Consider the following 15,022-nt stretch of genomic DNA (forward strand, 5'->3'; position numbering starts at 1 on the left):
CACAGAACGGGACTGCCGAGTGTTGAAGTGTGTTGTGCGGAAGCAAGCTCAAATGAGCTAAGATCCTCGTCCTCTTAATGATGACGTCATCCAAAATCGAAGATGGTTACTGCCTGAGTGTGGGCTTTCTGCATATACCTGGCACGTTTCACGAAGATCCAATGAAAACTCTGGGTTGTTAAACAAAAAATGTCAAAAAATAGGAATGACGTCATAAAAAATTGATATGACGTCACAGTGATGCATCATATGTGTGGTAATTCATCTCTGCGAATGCCCTGTTCGATTCCCGCAAACAGAGTTCAAAAATCTTGCCGAGTTTCGGAGATAATTTTTTAGGTGATTTCCATTAGCGGAGATATTTTGACGTCGTAACTTTTTTTCTCGGAGGAATTTTCAAAATCGGAGATGGTTAGTGTCTGCGCAGGTTATTTTTACATCTATATTCCAAGTTTCAGGAAGTTTCGATGAATACTGTCGGCTGTGAAACAAAAAATTCCACAAGAAGAATATGAAGAACAACAACGTGAGTAAGACTTGGAGATCCTCCACGAGGATCTAACAAAGAATCGTCTGTCGTCGGTTGCAACACTCACTCCCGAGTTCCACTATCGAGGTTGCAACTCCCTCTGGAAGCAACGTCAGCACAAGTGCTGTTCATCGAGAGCTTCATTAAATGGGTTTCCACGGCTGGGCAGCCACACACAAGCCCAAGATCACCGTGTGCAATGCCAAGCGTCGCCTGGAGTGGCGTAAATTTCACCGCCATTGGACTCTGGAGCAGTGGAAACACGTTCTCTGGAATGATGAATCACGCATCACCATCTGGCAGTCCGACGGACGAATCTGGGTTTGGCGGATGCCAGGAGGATGCTACCTGCCCAAATGCGTAGTGCCAACTGCAAAGATTGGTGTAGGAGGATTAATGGTCTGGGGTGTTCTTCATGGTACGGGCTAGGCCCCTGAGTTCCAGTGAAGGGAAATCTTAACGCTGCAGGATACAATGACATTCTAGACGATTCTGTGCTTCCAACTTTGTGGCAACGGTTTGGGGAAGGCTCTTTCCTGTTTCAGCATGACAGTGACCCCGTGCACAAAGCGAGGTCTATACAGAAATGGTTTGTCGAGATCGGTGTGGAAGAACTTAACTGGCCTGCACAGAGCCCTGACCTCAACCCCATCGAATATCTTTGGGATGAATTGGAACGCCGACTGCGAGCCAGACCGATCACCCAACATCAGTGCCCGACCTCACTAATGCTCTTGTGGCTGAATGGACGCAAATCCCCGCAGCAATGTTCCAACATCTCGAAGAGTGGAGGCTATTATAGCAGTAAAGGGGGGACAAACTGCATGTTAATGCCGATGAGTTTGGAATGAGATGTTTGACGAGCAGGTGTCTACATACTTTTGGCCATGTAATGTATATAATCTCCTATTATGCCTCATCACATCAAATATAAATTTGGGGAGAATGTAGTCAGATTTCATGAACAAAACTCTGTAAGGGTGACAGTTTTAACATAAGTTCCACCGAGTGCTCACCAAGGATCTTCGAGTTGACCTTCCATTGCCAATTAGGACAACATGTGCGGAAGTCCTTGTGATACAAATAGATTGAGCCAAGGGCCGAGCGGCTGTTTGTGCTCCCGCTTCAATTCATTTTCGAGCTGCAAGTTATATTATTTTTCCACTAAGTCATCAAAGAGGCCTCGTGGGTAAATTGAGGCCAATAGCAAATAAGTATGGTCTTTGAATTGTTTTTTTGTTTTGTTTGTTTTTTGCCCCCAGGAGTCAATTTCTTGCTGGAGGAAGAAAAGGAATTCGGCTTTTCGGGAGACACCGAGATCCCGAGCATCCCTGAGGACGTATGAAAAATGAGCAAATCACCACCACCGGATGACATGCTCTTGGATGCTGCACCCTGACAGGTGAATCAAAGGCATTCAAAATCCATCTTCGTGGAAATTTGAACACGGACATCGAGAGCAGGTGCATTTACGAGGAAATGACAAACACAAACAGAGTCGTTGATACCTGCCCAGGTCCCTGACTTTGTCGTATGAAACAGTCCTCGATATAAACGAGCATTGTGCACCTTTGGAAGGGTAAATTATGGCGAACAGAGACATATGAACTATTACCGAGTTAATGTACAGCACAATCAACGGTGAAAGGTTCCGATCTCTCCCTCTCCAAAAACCCCAAAACAAACACACGAACCAAGCCAACACAAAATGGCCTCAAAATTATTATTAAAACACGGTTTAAAAAGAGCTTATGAGGATTATGAAGCGTCATTGTGTGGGTGCTTGTGGGACTGAGATTAGCACTCGAATTCCAAAGTCCATCGGCGTTACAACGATGGAAACACTGCACGTTTGTGATGCATTAACAGCACAGAGGACGGACAGAGTCTCCATTACAGTTATATTTTCTTGCAGCGTTGGCCAAAAGGCAGTAATCTCAAAACGAGATTTATGTCTCTTGCCTCCCATCCCCTCCCTTCCCTCGCTCCTTGTTATTCCCGACATGTCACACATGACTTTCATGGTACCACTCTTTTGGGTGGAGGCCTGTAATATCATGTTCGGTACGCCTTACGGTTGGTGGCCCAAGATCGACAATAATGCAAGTGACTTTCTCTTCCTCCTCTTGTTCAGCGTCTCACCATCTTTCTGCCCAATTCCTCACTCCTGTTCTTATTATCAATCTTCTCCTTCTCCTTCTCCTTCCCCTTCCCCCTAACTCCTTCCTCATCCCCCTCCCCCAGCTAGTATAAATAATCCTTCCAAATGCTTGCCTTCCTCTCTTTCGCAGCATCTCTTCTTTCATCCATTTTTAACAGCCCTACCCAATTCTAATCTCCCCCTCCCACCCTGCTCTCTCCCGGCCTGCAGAATTCCCTCGAATCAAGACGAGAAATTGCTGCTTGGCCGGAATCTCATTAACTTGCCCTCATGGCTCTTTGCCTCTGAAATGCAGCAGCAACATTTTCTGAACCCGATTCCTTGGGACAGACAGCAGTGACAGACAAACCATTGGTGGTGCAGGACTTTTATGGCCGTCTGCTGTCAAAATACACCTGCTTGAAAGTCAGTGGCCTAGAGACTCAAGCATCCGGAAGCTTTTGAATGCTGATATTTCTCCGTGTCTGCTACAAATAAAAACGCCGCTCATTGCACAGTGGGGGGAGGGGGATGAGAGGGGGCTTGCATATCACTTCGGTGAAACGCTCTGCTGATGGTTTATGTCAGTCACGTTCAAAAGCTGCATGCCGATCCCGCTGGTAATGGGGCAGCAAAGGTTTATTGGGCAAACGTCCAAGGTGCAACCATCACGGGATGCTTTCCATTTCGAAAGAGTACGGAATTATGAAGGAAGAACCAGCAGGGCTTCCAGCGGTTCCATTTTGCTTTGGGCGATGCTCCGTCAGTCGACGAGGTGAAAGTCTTTAAACCAGAGAAGAGTTGACATCAATGACAGAGGGAAAGGCTTTCAGGTACTCTGCCGACATGATTCTCTTGCGATGCAGTTGTTTTGGAGAGAGAATTCCATGGAGATAATTTTTTTTAACTGGGAAAGGGTAATAGTGGTGACAATTTTGCAAAATGCATCAATCCCCTAATGTGAGAAAAGAAACGCTCCTTTTGACCTTGGGGAACGATCGTCTTGTTTTCATCACTTTGTGGATGGGGACACATTGCACAGGGGTCTTGGTAACAAAAATAAATAAATTAACAACCACATGTTTGCTCATGTCTTCGAAAAATCCCAACAATGGTTTTGACATACGAATGCTAATAAGAGAATCCAGACCTGCCACAAAACAAAACCAATTGATACAATTTCACGAACCGTGGTGCTGGCATCATTTCCCTCCAATATCCAATTTATCTCACTGCTGAGAAGACACAATTTTGTACAATGCCATTTTTAATTTCCAGAATTCTTCCTCATCCCATTCCACCCCACCACCCCACCCTCCCCAAACTGAATCTTTATGAAGGGACAATCACAGCCGTGGCAGATATAACAGGCGAGGTGAAGGCGCAGGTGAGGTAAAGGTACAGGTGAGGATACAGACAGGAAATCTCAGTGTTTGGTGAGGCAGAATGCCTGCGGAGAGATGTGGGACTGACTGCAAATCTCTTTCAATTTCTCACTTCTACTTTTTTTACCGTTGGAAGGTGACCTTGGTAGCGGAATGTGGTACAAGCAAGGCACAGGAATATACATGGTTAGATCTCCCTCCAAATACAACAACCCCAAAGGGGGAAGTGATGTAAAAACAGAGAGATATGAAAATAAAAATGATCAAACGTCATATTCACATCAGACGGTGGAAATCGCAGACAAACGAATGCATCGATGAAGACGCTGCAGACGAGCGTACTTACCGGGCTTCAGTTCCGGAGGCCCGAGTCGAGGATCGTCTGTCGCAGGCAAACGGCGTTTCTTCCTCCAACAACGTGCCGGGTACGAATACAGCTGTCCCGGGGCAAGGCCTGAGGCGGAATCAAGGTCACGACGATGCGTGTAACTTACATCAGGGAATCGTTACGGACAAGTAAGATATTTAACAAGTAGTGTGGGTACAAGGCAACAAATGCTCGACTGTTACGGCAAGATCCAGTTTGTTAACGTGGTCCGAGTGGTTACCTTTTATAACTGTGTGATCTCGTGTTCAAATCCCAGCAAAACCCTACAAGTGTGTCAACTTGTCCATGTCGACCAATGTCCTTTTCAATTATGAAAATGTACACCGATGTCTTATACAATGTCCTTGTACTTCACCACAAAAACCATGAAATAATTAAACAAATAAAAATAAGAGAGTTAACAGTTAACATTTAATTAGGCATTAAATTTGATTTATGAAGCTCTATAAGATATTAATATTATACCTATCGTTACAGTCAGAAAGGTAGATCTGCTATAAACATCCGACGTTTGGTGCTTGGCGGATCTCTCGGTCCCAATTCCCAGTCCAGAGTAACAATCGCAACAATTTGCACCGACGTGGTCATGAGGATGTCCAGAACTGGAAATTCCAAAGTGGTGTCACCAAGAACATCGGGTGAGAGTAGATGTCCGGGGGGCATGGCAATGGTGTGGTTTGAAGGTCTCGGTAACTTATTGGTCCAAGCCAACTTCCATTGTGAGTGTTGCTCAGGTTTGCTAAGAACAATATTTATTTGTACTTCTTCTGCGAACTCTAAACTCGATGTTCTTTATCAATCATGTCTCGCGTCGACTTCAAGCAACTAATCAAGTTGACGCATGACCAAGAGGCCTTGAGACATCCTTCACAACCTCCAAATAAAAAGGTACACAATTGGCAAAAGGCCCATTGACTTCAATCAAATGGCTCGTTATGACCTTGATTGCATTATTTTCATAATAATAGAAACTTTAACAATAATATTATGAGATCATGTACAACAAGGAATACAACAAAGTTTTCTAAGATCCAGATAGTGGGATGGTGGGATCCAGGTAGTTGGAGACACAGTAGCAGACATAGATCCAGGAAGTTTGAGGGTGGGGGAGGTCAGGAGGTGGGGAGGTCAGTAATTGGGGAGTGTTTGGGGATAGGTCCACATCGAAAAATATACATTTATAGTACGATAATTTGATGTCTCCGGTTATAAAAAAAAAAATATATATATATATATATATATATATAAATAATCGTAGTCTTGACAGTGTCGGCAGTTCTTGGGAAAAGGTTATGGCTGGACGGTTTTGGTTGTGACAAGAGGTTTGGTTATACTTGGTTGTTTGCCGTTGCCTTCCCATTGGTCAGTCAGGGCTGGGATTTCTAATCTGTTCATGGTGCCGGTGATAGCTTGCCTACTCTTCATGAAGGATACCATGGCATCTTTAATATCCACCAACTAATGCCGGCAGACAGGACACCTGTTTAATGTCCATCCGAAGGACGGCACACACATTGATGAATCACCCTGCGTATGAAACAACAGAATGATGGTTTATAGCTGGGTGAAGATACAAACCCAGGCTAGATAGCTCAGATGCGAGTCCGCGTATCTCAAGGCCATCCTGCCTCCCCTAGTTATAATACATGGTGTGGGGGGGGGGGGGTAAACATTATTATTATTTAAAAAAAAAACTACTGACATGAAGTATTATGTTTATATTTTTCTCCGAGGAAAGGGGTGGGTTGGAGGAAGAGGAAAGAATGATGATGATGGGGAGGAGGAGTCGGAGAAGGAGTCAGAGGAGATGGAGGAGACTGAGGAGGAGAGGGAGGAGGAGACTGAGGAGATCTTCTCCCTTTCCAAAAGTACTAATTCTAATTTTCTGAGTGTTGTGCGTTAAAAGTGAAAAAAATCAATATTTAAAAACACCTAAACTTTCTTTTTTACAGCATTTGACGAGTTCGATCCAAAAACATCGGAAGAGTTCCAAACAGGCCCTTCATTTAATCATGTGCTGGGACAGGTTAAAAATCAATTTCTTATTGGACAAGAAAAGTTCATTTTTGAAGTCTGGGATGGGGGGGCCTGTTGATGCTCACACGTGGGTAGGAGCCTGTTGATGCTCACACGTGGGTAGGAGCCTGTTGATGCTCACACGGCAGGGGGTGTGGGGGTTCAAAGAACGGATAGGTCTATTTATGGACAGGCTTAGACATTTCCTGTGATCGTTTGTTTGCTGTACCAAAGAAACATTGTAGATGTTATAATGTAACAAAGAAACAAAATGTTGGATCAAAAAGGGATGGGAATAAGAAAGACATGTTGTCCAACAAGCAATAAGTGTACTCGTACCAAACCCTTCAGAATAGGGTGGTCTCGTTCCATTATCCTACTACCCAAGGGTTCTTCATTCAATTGAATAATCCTACCCAGAGATTGAACAACAGTGAGGCTTGATATTGTGAATCTCGGAATGGCTTTGACAGGCTCCTGCCCACGTGTGAGCATCAACAGGCCCCTGCCCACGTGTGAGCATCAACAGGCCCCTGCCCACGTGTGAGCATCAACAGGCCCCTGCCCACGTGTGAGCATCAACAGGCCCCTGCCCACGTGTGAGCATCAACAGGCCCCTGCCCACGTGTGAGCATCAACAGGCCCCTGCCCACGTGTGAGCATCAACAGGCCCCTGCCCACGTGTGAGCATCAACAGGCCCCTGCCCACGTGTGAGCATCAACAGGCCCCTGCGCACGTGTGAGCATCAACAGGCCCCTGCGCACGTGTGAGCATCAACAGGCCCCTGCGCACGTGTGAGCATCAACAGGCCCCTGCGCACGTGTGAGCATCAACAGGCCCCTGCGCACGTGTGAGCATCAACAGGCCCCTGCGCACGTGTGAGCATCAACAGGCCCCTGCGCACGTGTGAGCATCAACAGGCCCCTGCGCACGTGTGAGCATCAACAGGCCCCTGCGCACGTGTGAGCATCAACAGGCCCCTGCGCACGTGTGAGCATCAACAGGCCCCTGCGCACGTGTGAGCATCAACAGGCCCCTGCGCACGTGTGAGCATCAACAGGCCCCTGCGCACGTGTGAGCATCAACAGGCCCCTGCGCACGTGTGAGCATCAACAGGCCCCTGCCCATGTGTGAGCATCAACAGGCCCCTGCCCATGTGTGAGCATCAACAGGCCCCTGCCCATGTGTGAGCATCAACAGGCCCCTGCCCACGTGTGAGCATTGATTGTTTTTGGATGCAAATGGGGTCCCTGTGATGCATGACGCAAAACATGAAATGCCCGTTAATGCCGGCACTTGTGCAGACTTGGGTTGGGTTAAAATTAAAATAAAATAAAAAGTTTCAAGCAATAAAAGAACATGAATAGGTTTGTTGACTTGATACTGAAACGACACTATACGCAAATCGCTTTTGCAGGGATCACTTCGGGCCATCATGATTATGGCTTTACAAAAGCTACCACTGAAAGGACAAGTGGTGCAACCGCGACACCTCACCCGGTCTCCGGTGTCTCTTGTCCATCCAGATGAAGCAGTTGTTCTGGGCGACACCGGTCTGGGAATCGAGAAAGGGAAGTCGGACACTACGCTCGGCGCAGAGTCGAGAGTTGTAGTTTCGACAATGTTCTATCGCTTCTCGATAACCCTGCTCGCCCAACCTGAGAGAGAGGGGGAGAGAGGGAGAGGGAGAGGGAGAGGGAGAGGGAGAGGGAGAGGGAGAGGGAGAGGGAGAGGGAGACAAACCAAGTTAGACAAAAAGAAAAGGAGACTTCTCGAGGTGACACGGTCAAATATATTCAATCAAAATGTCTGTCCACCGCCATGGCAGCTGAGAGCGTGCTGCAGACAACGGCCGATTCTTTGGAGAGGGCGGTCAAGCCAGCTTTCCTGTCTGCAACAGCGTCGATGTAGAATATTCCACAGAATCTTTAACCAGAGTGAATTATAAGGTCATGGTATACGGTAATAGATTGCTGTGCAGACCGACAGGTGAATTGGGTTGTGAAGGTTAAGTGAATGGTGTGTGGACGTTAAGCAAAGTAAAACCAAGTACACAGATGTGCTAGTACATGCATAAAAACATAGGAATTACAAGGGAAAATGCTTCTTCCAGTTTCCTTGTTTTCTTTTGGATTGGAAAATTATTGGACAGTCGTTTACACCAAACCAATGAAAAGGTTGGGTGAACACATTGATGGTCTCCCTGCAAAAGGCAAGTCATAATTTGACTTTTCAGCACCTTCCTATTGGTTGCGTCATTTGTGGGGGTTCGTCGACGCTGCTGATGAAGCTCTCTCCGTAGATTAGGACAGGAATTTAGAACCTAGAAAAGGTACCGGAACACGATGGCCTTCCGAAAGATCACGTGGAATCCTTAACGTCCACCAACGCATGCTAGCAGAACATCCGAACTGACGTCCCTTATGAAGGATGGCACACACCTAAGAAGCAGCTAATCATCAGGTTGGGAATCTAACCCACACGAGACAACTTAAAGGAGACAATGCTATTGATGAGCCATCAGGTGAGCGCAATAAAAGGTTACCACCAAACTAAATAAACCTCGAGGAACACCCTTAGCGTGGTGGAGATCATCATTGTGAGCCTAAAGTTTTGCTTCTGTGATCAACATGGACAAGGGGGTGGTCGTGGGGATGAGGTCGAGGGGTGGGATAATTGGAAAGGCTCAACCCTTTACCTCTTTATTTATTTATGCGAGAGGTTGAGCAGCTTGTCCTAATGGTCAATCTTCATCGACACCATACTAGTCCTTCACAAGATGAAAACAAATGGACAGGTCAGCGCTGTCCCGATATACGGACCACCAAGGACGGTGTGGATTGTAAGACTACATCGAAGGAGCAATTGTTGAATACCGAATCGTGTCGGGTACCAAGTAGATATGATGCGGGAACGTCATGCTCAGAAAGAGTCAATAGTTCTCCACTATGATGGACAATCTAAGCTCCTTCCACAGGAAGCCTCATTTTCTGGATTTCAATAAATTGTTGGCAAATTAAAAGGAATAACAGATGTCAGGGACACAAGCTCAGCTGCACATGAAGGGAGAGTAAAGTAGATTATTTTAATACAATTTCCGAGGATGCAGAAATTAAAACCCAACCCATGTACTCATAACCACCAAGCTCTGAAGCCCTGTGTTTGATAAGAGCTTGGCATGGACCCCTCTCCTGGTTTTTAGATGTCGGGCCACCAGACTGAAACAATGCTCATCAACATATCCCGCAGCTTGTTGGTCTCATGCTCTCAGGCTCTGCACCGCTGGAATAACAATAAAATAAATAATGAAATCCTGTGCAGCAATATTTAAAAGAGAGAGAGAGAGAGAGAGAGCACCTCATTACTGGAGCCAAATTGGCTTGCTGTCTGGCTCTGCTGCACCCCTGCTGTGCCAATCGTCACATTGTGCTGTGTATCGCCAATCGTGATGATTCCTACAGAGCCGACGTGTAGACGGTCTGATTTTTGCATTTCAAAGCGACTCGCCTTCTGTTTCGCTGAATATTGCGGTGTGTGAATTTCCAAGGTGATGAATGGAAGACACTCACCCAAACCAAGATGCTCTTCCTCTCGAGGAAGATGAGTAGCGCTCTTAAAAGGCTCCGTGCCACATCGGCGATACACAACACCGCGGTGATCCAGAACCGTGACAATGGACCCCGTTGATCGGTCCCATGGAATTCCATCCAATTTGCAGATCCCAGATTTCCTGCCAATATCCATGGGGCCTCTTTAAACCCGTCCACTCCGGATAAGGGTCGCAGTTCCACCGGTCCAGGGTAAGAATATCCATGTGGACCTTCATAAGCACTTTTAAACTCTCATTCTTGGAGCCTTGATCATCTTCCTTGGTACATTTCATTTAAACCAAACTGAAAGTGACGTCATTAACACCGAGTGACCTTTGGAGTGACGATTTAAAGGTTGAATCAGTTTGGTTTCTCGAGAACAAGCACAACCTTTGCTTGAATACTCAACATTCAACCACAGCATTGTTGCACCTGGTTAGTTAAAGCAATAGACGTGATTGTACAACACAATTGCTTGCAATGGTAACAGCTCATCTAGAGGGATCTATCCATACAAGGTGGTGCACAGGTGCCCACAAAGCAGGTACGAACTACCACTCCCCTAAACACGGCAGGTTCGCCCTCTCTCCAACTCAAGCAGGTACAAATGCCCCCAGAAGCTCAGCAGGTATGCATTCCCCCTTCCAACACCCGACAGGTGTGCTTGCGCCAACCCCAGACAGGTACGTGTGCACCCCCCCCTCCAACACCCGGCAGGTGTGCTTGCACCAACCCCAGACAGGTACGAGTGCCCCCCCTCCAACACCCGGCAGGTGTGCTTACACCAACTCCAGACAGATACGCATGCCCCCCTCCCCCTTCCAACACCCGGCAGGTGTGCTTGCACCAACCCCAGACAGGTACGCGTGCCCCCACCCCTCCAACACCCCGTAGGTGTGCTTGCACCAACCCCAGACAGGTACGCGTGCCCCCACCCCTCCAACAGCCCGTAGGTGTGCTTGCACCAACCCCAGACAGGTACGCGTGCCCCCACCCCTCCAACACCCCGTAGGTGTGCTTGCACCAACCCCAGAATAGGTACGCGTGCCCCCACCCCTCCAACACCCCGTAGGTGTGCTTGCACCAACCCCAGACAGGTACGCGTGCCCCCACCCCTCCAACACCTGGCAGGTGTGCTTGCACCAACCCCAGACAGGTACGTGTGCCCCCCACCCCTCCAACACCCGGCAGGTGTACTTGCACAAACCCCAGACAGGTACGCGTGCCCCCCACCCCTCCCCAAACATCCGACAGGTACGTGCGGTGTAAGACAATTTCGTGACATCATTAAAACAGCTTGCAGCACTTTGTCCCGGGCGGACATGCACGTTCAAGCTTCGTACACCGTTCTCCGTGTAAACGTCACACATGGCCGTGCGTTCTCATTCATACACTTGAGACTTGACGCCTCCATTACTCCAGACGAAGCCCAGGATCGGCTCCGCGGCGAAGCCGGACGGGACGAGCAGGGGCGAACACCGACGTGGGGAGAGGGAGCGTGACACGCGCGACTGGTACGTACGATTTGAGCGTGCTCTGTACGACGGTAGCCATGGTTCGTGCGGAGGCACGCGATCCTGCACGAAAAGGTCCCGCGATACGAGCGCCGTGCGGGGAGGGATGGAGGGAGGAGAGTCGGTCGACTCGAGGGAGGAGTGGAGGGACTGGGAGGGAGGGAGGGGAGGAGTGGAGGGACTGGGAGGGAGGGAGGGGAGGGTCGGCGGTTCAGCGCGGACAGAACCAAGCAGCGGCAGAAGGTGGAATTTAAAGAGTGTTCGGGGTTGGGAATGGATAAAAAATAGGCGGGGATAATAAAGTGGGAGGAGAGTGGGCGGAGTCTCGAAGGGTAAAAATAGGCGGAGATAAAGTGGGAGGAGAGTGGGCGGAGTCTCGAAGGGTAAAAATAGGCGGAGATAATAAAGTGGGAGGGATAGTGGGCGGAGTCTCGAAGGGTAAAAATAGGAGATAATAAAGTGGGAGGGATAGTGGGCGGAGTCTCGAAAGGTAAAAATAGGCGGAGATAATAAAGTGGGAGGAGAGTGGGCGGAGTCTTTGAGGGAAAGAGGGGCGGAGTTTGCAGGACGGGGCGGGGCGAGCAAAGGGCTGGGAATGGGTGAGGGATGGGAAATGGGTCTGTGAAAGGTGAGGGGTGGAAGACTCGGATTATTTGTACCTCAGTATTAAAATGTATGTTTGGGGAAAGAGAAAAGTGTTTCCATCTGAGAACTTAGTTCGTGATGCTGGGATCTCAGAACCTAATCCCATACAGTGTGGCGGTTTGACATGAGTCTCCTTTGAATATAATAACACGAATTCCTTGTGCTGCTCCTCAAGCTCTTCTATGAGCCTTGAACATTGCAGGAAAGAACAATGTAGGGACAAGATGGAAGTGCGAGGTTCATGGTTCGGATTGGTGAGATCGTTGATGGCAAGAGGACATGGAAGAGGCAGGTGAAGGTGAGGCTCACCTGGTGAGCGTTGCATGTTCATATGATGGAAGCGACATGAAGGTAATAAGTGTGACATAAATACAGTCATGACATTAATCGGAGAAGGTTTCAACAACATGGTTCTGGGGATTGGTAATAACAATGAACAAAGGGATTCCATTTATATAATACAAGGGGCAGTCTTGGAGCGTGTCATACAGGTACAGGAGAAGCACCTGGGGTGGTAATGTAGATACAGACAAGGGGCAGTGTTGGAGCGTGTCATACAGGTACAGGAGAAGCACCTGGGGGTGGTAATGTAGATAGAGACAAGGGGCAGTCTTGGAGCGTGTCATACAGGTACAGGAGAAGCACCTGGGGGTGGTAATGTAGATAGAGACAAGGGGCAGTGTTGGAGCGTGTCATACAGGTACAGGAGAAGCACCTGGGGGTGGTAATGTAGATAGAGACAAGGGGCAGTCTTGGAGCGTGTCATACAGGTACAGGAGAAGCACCTGAGGGTGGTAATGTAGATACAGACAAGGGGCAGTGTTGGAGCGTATCATACAGGTACAGGAGAAGCACCTGAGGGTGGTAATATAGATACAGACAAGGGGCAGTGTTGGAGCGTGTCATACAGGTACAGGAGAAGCACCTGGGGGTGGTAATGTAGATACAGACAAGGGGCAGTCTTGGAGCGTGTCATACAGGTACAGGAGAAGCACCTGGGGGTGGTAATGTAGATACAGACAAGGGGCAGTCTTGGAGCGTGTCATACAGGTACAGGAGAAGCACCTGGGGGTGGTAATGTAGATACAGACAAGGGGCAGTCTTGGAGCGTGTCATACAGGTACAGGAGAAGCACCTGGGGGTGGTAATGTAGATACAGACAAGGGGCAGTCTTGGAGCGTGTCATACAGGTACAGGAGAAGCACCTGGGGGTGGTAATGTAGATACAGACAAGGGGCAGTCTTGGAGCGTGTCATACAGGTACAGGAGAAGCACCTGGGGGTGGTAATGTAGATACAGACAAGGGGCAGTCTTGGAGCGTGTCATACAGGTACAGGAGAAGCACCTGGGGGTGGTAATGTAGATACAGACAAGGGGCAGTCTTGGAGCGTGTCATACAGGTACAGGAGAAGCACCTGGGGGTGGTAATGTAGATACAGACAAGGGGCAGTCTTGGAGCGTGTCATACAGGTACAGGAGAAGCACCTGGGGGTGGTAATGTAGATACAGACAAGGGGCAGTCTTGGAGCGTGTCATACAGGTACAGGAGAAGCACCTGGGGGTGGTAATGTAGATACAGACAAGGGGCAGTCTTGGAGCGTGTCATACAGGTACAGGAGAAGCACCTGGGGGTGGTAATGTAGATACAGACAAGGGGCAGTCTTGGAGCGTGTTATACAGGTACAGGAGAAGCACCTGGGGGTGGTAATGTAGATACAGACAAGGGGCAGTCTTGGAGCGTGTCATACAGGTACAGGAAAAGTACCTGGGGGTGGTAATGTAGATACAGACAAGGGGCAGTCTTGGAGCATGTCATACAGGTACAGGAGAAGCACCTGGGGGTGGTAATGTAGATACAGACAAGGGGCAGTCTTGGAGCGTGTCATACAGGTACAGGAGAAGCACCTGGGGGTGGTAATGTCGATACAGGGGGTAAGCAGCCAAGAGTGCCAGCTCGAGTTATATGTCAAGGTAATCAGGGGTTTCGGTTGTATTCGTAGAGGGAGAAATCATATATTAAAGGAGGTTATTGTTAACACTGTAGGACTTTGACACCTCATTCAACAATATTGTGTTCAGCTTTGGTCACCACATTTGAGGAAGGACACAGATACCAGAGAGAGGGCACAGATTACTCTAGTTCTAGCTTGAGCAAGCGATGACGAACGGTTGAAGGAAACAGTTTTATACATTAGGAAGGAGATGATTTTGAGGGAGGTAAAATGGAGATGTTTACAACGATGAAGGCTGTGGACAAGATAGGTGGTGAAGTGGAGTTTTTTTTTCAGCAGAGTGGACAATGTTCGGATCAGGAGCCGAAGCTTGAAGGTAAAGAAGATGAGAGTTCGGAGAGTTTCATATTAAGGGGACGGGTCTTTCAGTCGGAGAGCGGTTAACGTATGGATGGTCTCCCCAGAAAGGTAGTGGCAGTGGATGGGATTGGTAGGTTTAAATGGGAATGAGATATAGGTGGGTACCTGGATGCAATGAAGCCTGGTATTGGCGCAGTGGTTAGGGCAGCGGCTTGGGATCCAAAAGGTCCTGAGTGGTCCTGAGTTCAAGGCCCGTTGGGCCACTGAATTAATACACCAGGGGGTTGACTCAGCCTGTCATCCTTCCGAGATCATCATACGGATGATCCGCTGTGGCGACCCCTCATGGGAGCAGCCGAAAGAAGAAGAAGAAGAAGAAGGTACCTGGATGCAATGGGCATAGAGAGGTATGGGAATATTGGCAGGACTTGCAGGTAAACTTGTGGGTGGATGGGTGACAGCTATTGGGGTTTGTGCAGCATAGGCATGATGACTTTCTCAT

The 15,022-nt window shown here is 48.2% G+C and overlaps 2 protein-coding genes across 8 annotated transcripts in view; one reads left to right on the top strand and one right to left on the bottom strand.

Annotated features, from left to right (window-relative positions):
- The window catches only part of LOC147020483 (zinc finger protein ubi-d4-like), a 201,848-nt gene that overhangs the window by 165,734 nt on the left and 21,092 nt on the right, over nt 1-15,022 (bottom strand). For 3 of the 7 annotated variants that reach the window (XM_085895859.1, XM_085895860.1, XM_085895858.1), the window contains exons 1-3: nt 11,572-11,744; nt 7,957-8,117; nt 4,401-4,508 (exon numbers count right to left, since the gene is read on the bottom strand). In XM_085895859.1, coding sequence (XP_085751985.1) covers nt 4,401-4,508; nt 7,957-8,117; nt 11,572-11,603 — 301 coding nt within the window. In that variant the 5' untranslated portion in view covers nt 11,604-11,744. Of the gene's footprint in view, nt 1-4,400; nt 4,509-7,956; nt 8,118-11,571; nt 11,745-15,022 lie in introns of those variants that run through there. The other 4 variants (XM_085895863.1, XM_085895861.1, XM_085895864.1 and 1 more) reach the window with 2 other exon arrangements.
- The window catches only part of LOC147020484 (protein MEMO1-like), an 84,962-nt gene continuing 81,778 nt past the window's right edge, over nt 11,839-15,022 (top strand). The window contains exon 1 of the mRNA XM_085895866.1: nt 11,839-12,506. Within this exon, the coding sequence (XP_085751992.1) occupies nt 12,488-12,506 (19 nt within the window). The 5' untranslated portion in view covers nt 11,839-12,487. The remainder of the gene's footprint in view (nt 12,507-15,022) is intronic.

This window comes from Eptatretus burgeri, chromosome 9, assembly GCF_056783735.1.
Source record: "Eptatretus burgeri isolate ZD-2024b chromosome 9, Ebu_testis_v1, whole genome shotgun sequence".
Classification (NCBI taxonomy): domain Eukaryota; kingdom Metazoa; phylum Chordata; class Myxini; order Myxiniformes; family Myxinidae; genus Eptatretus; species Eptatretus burgeri.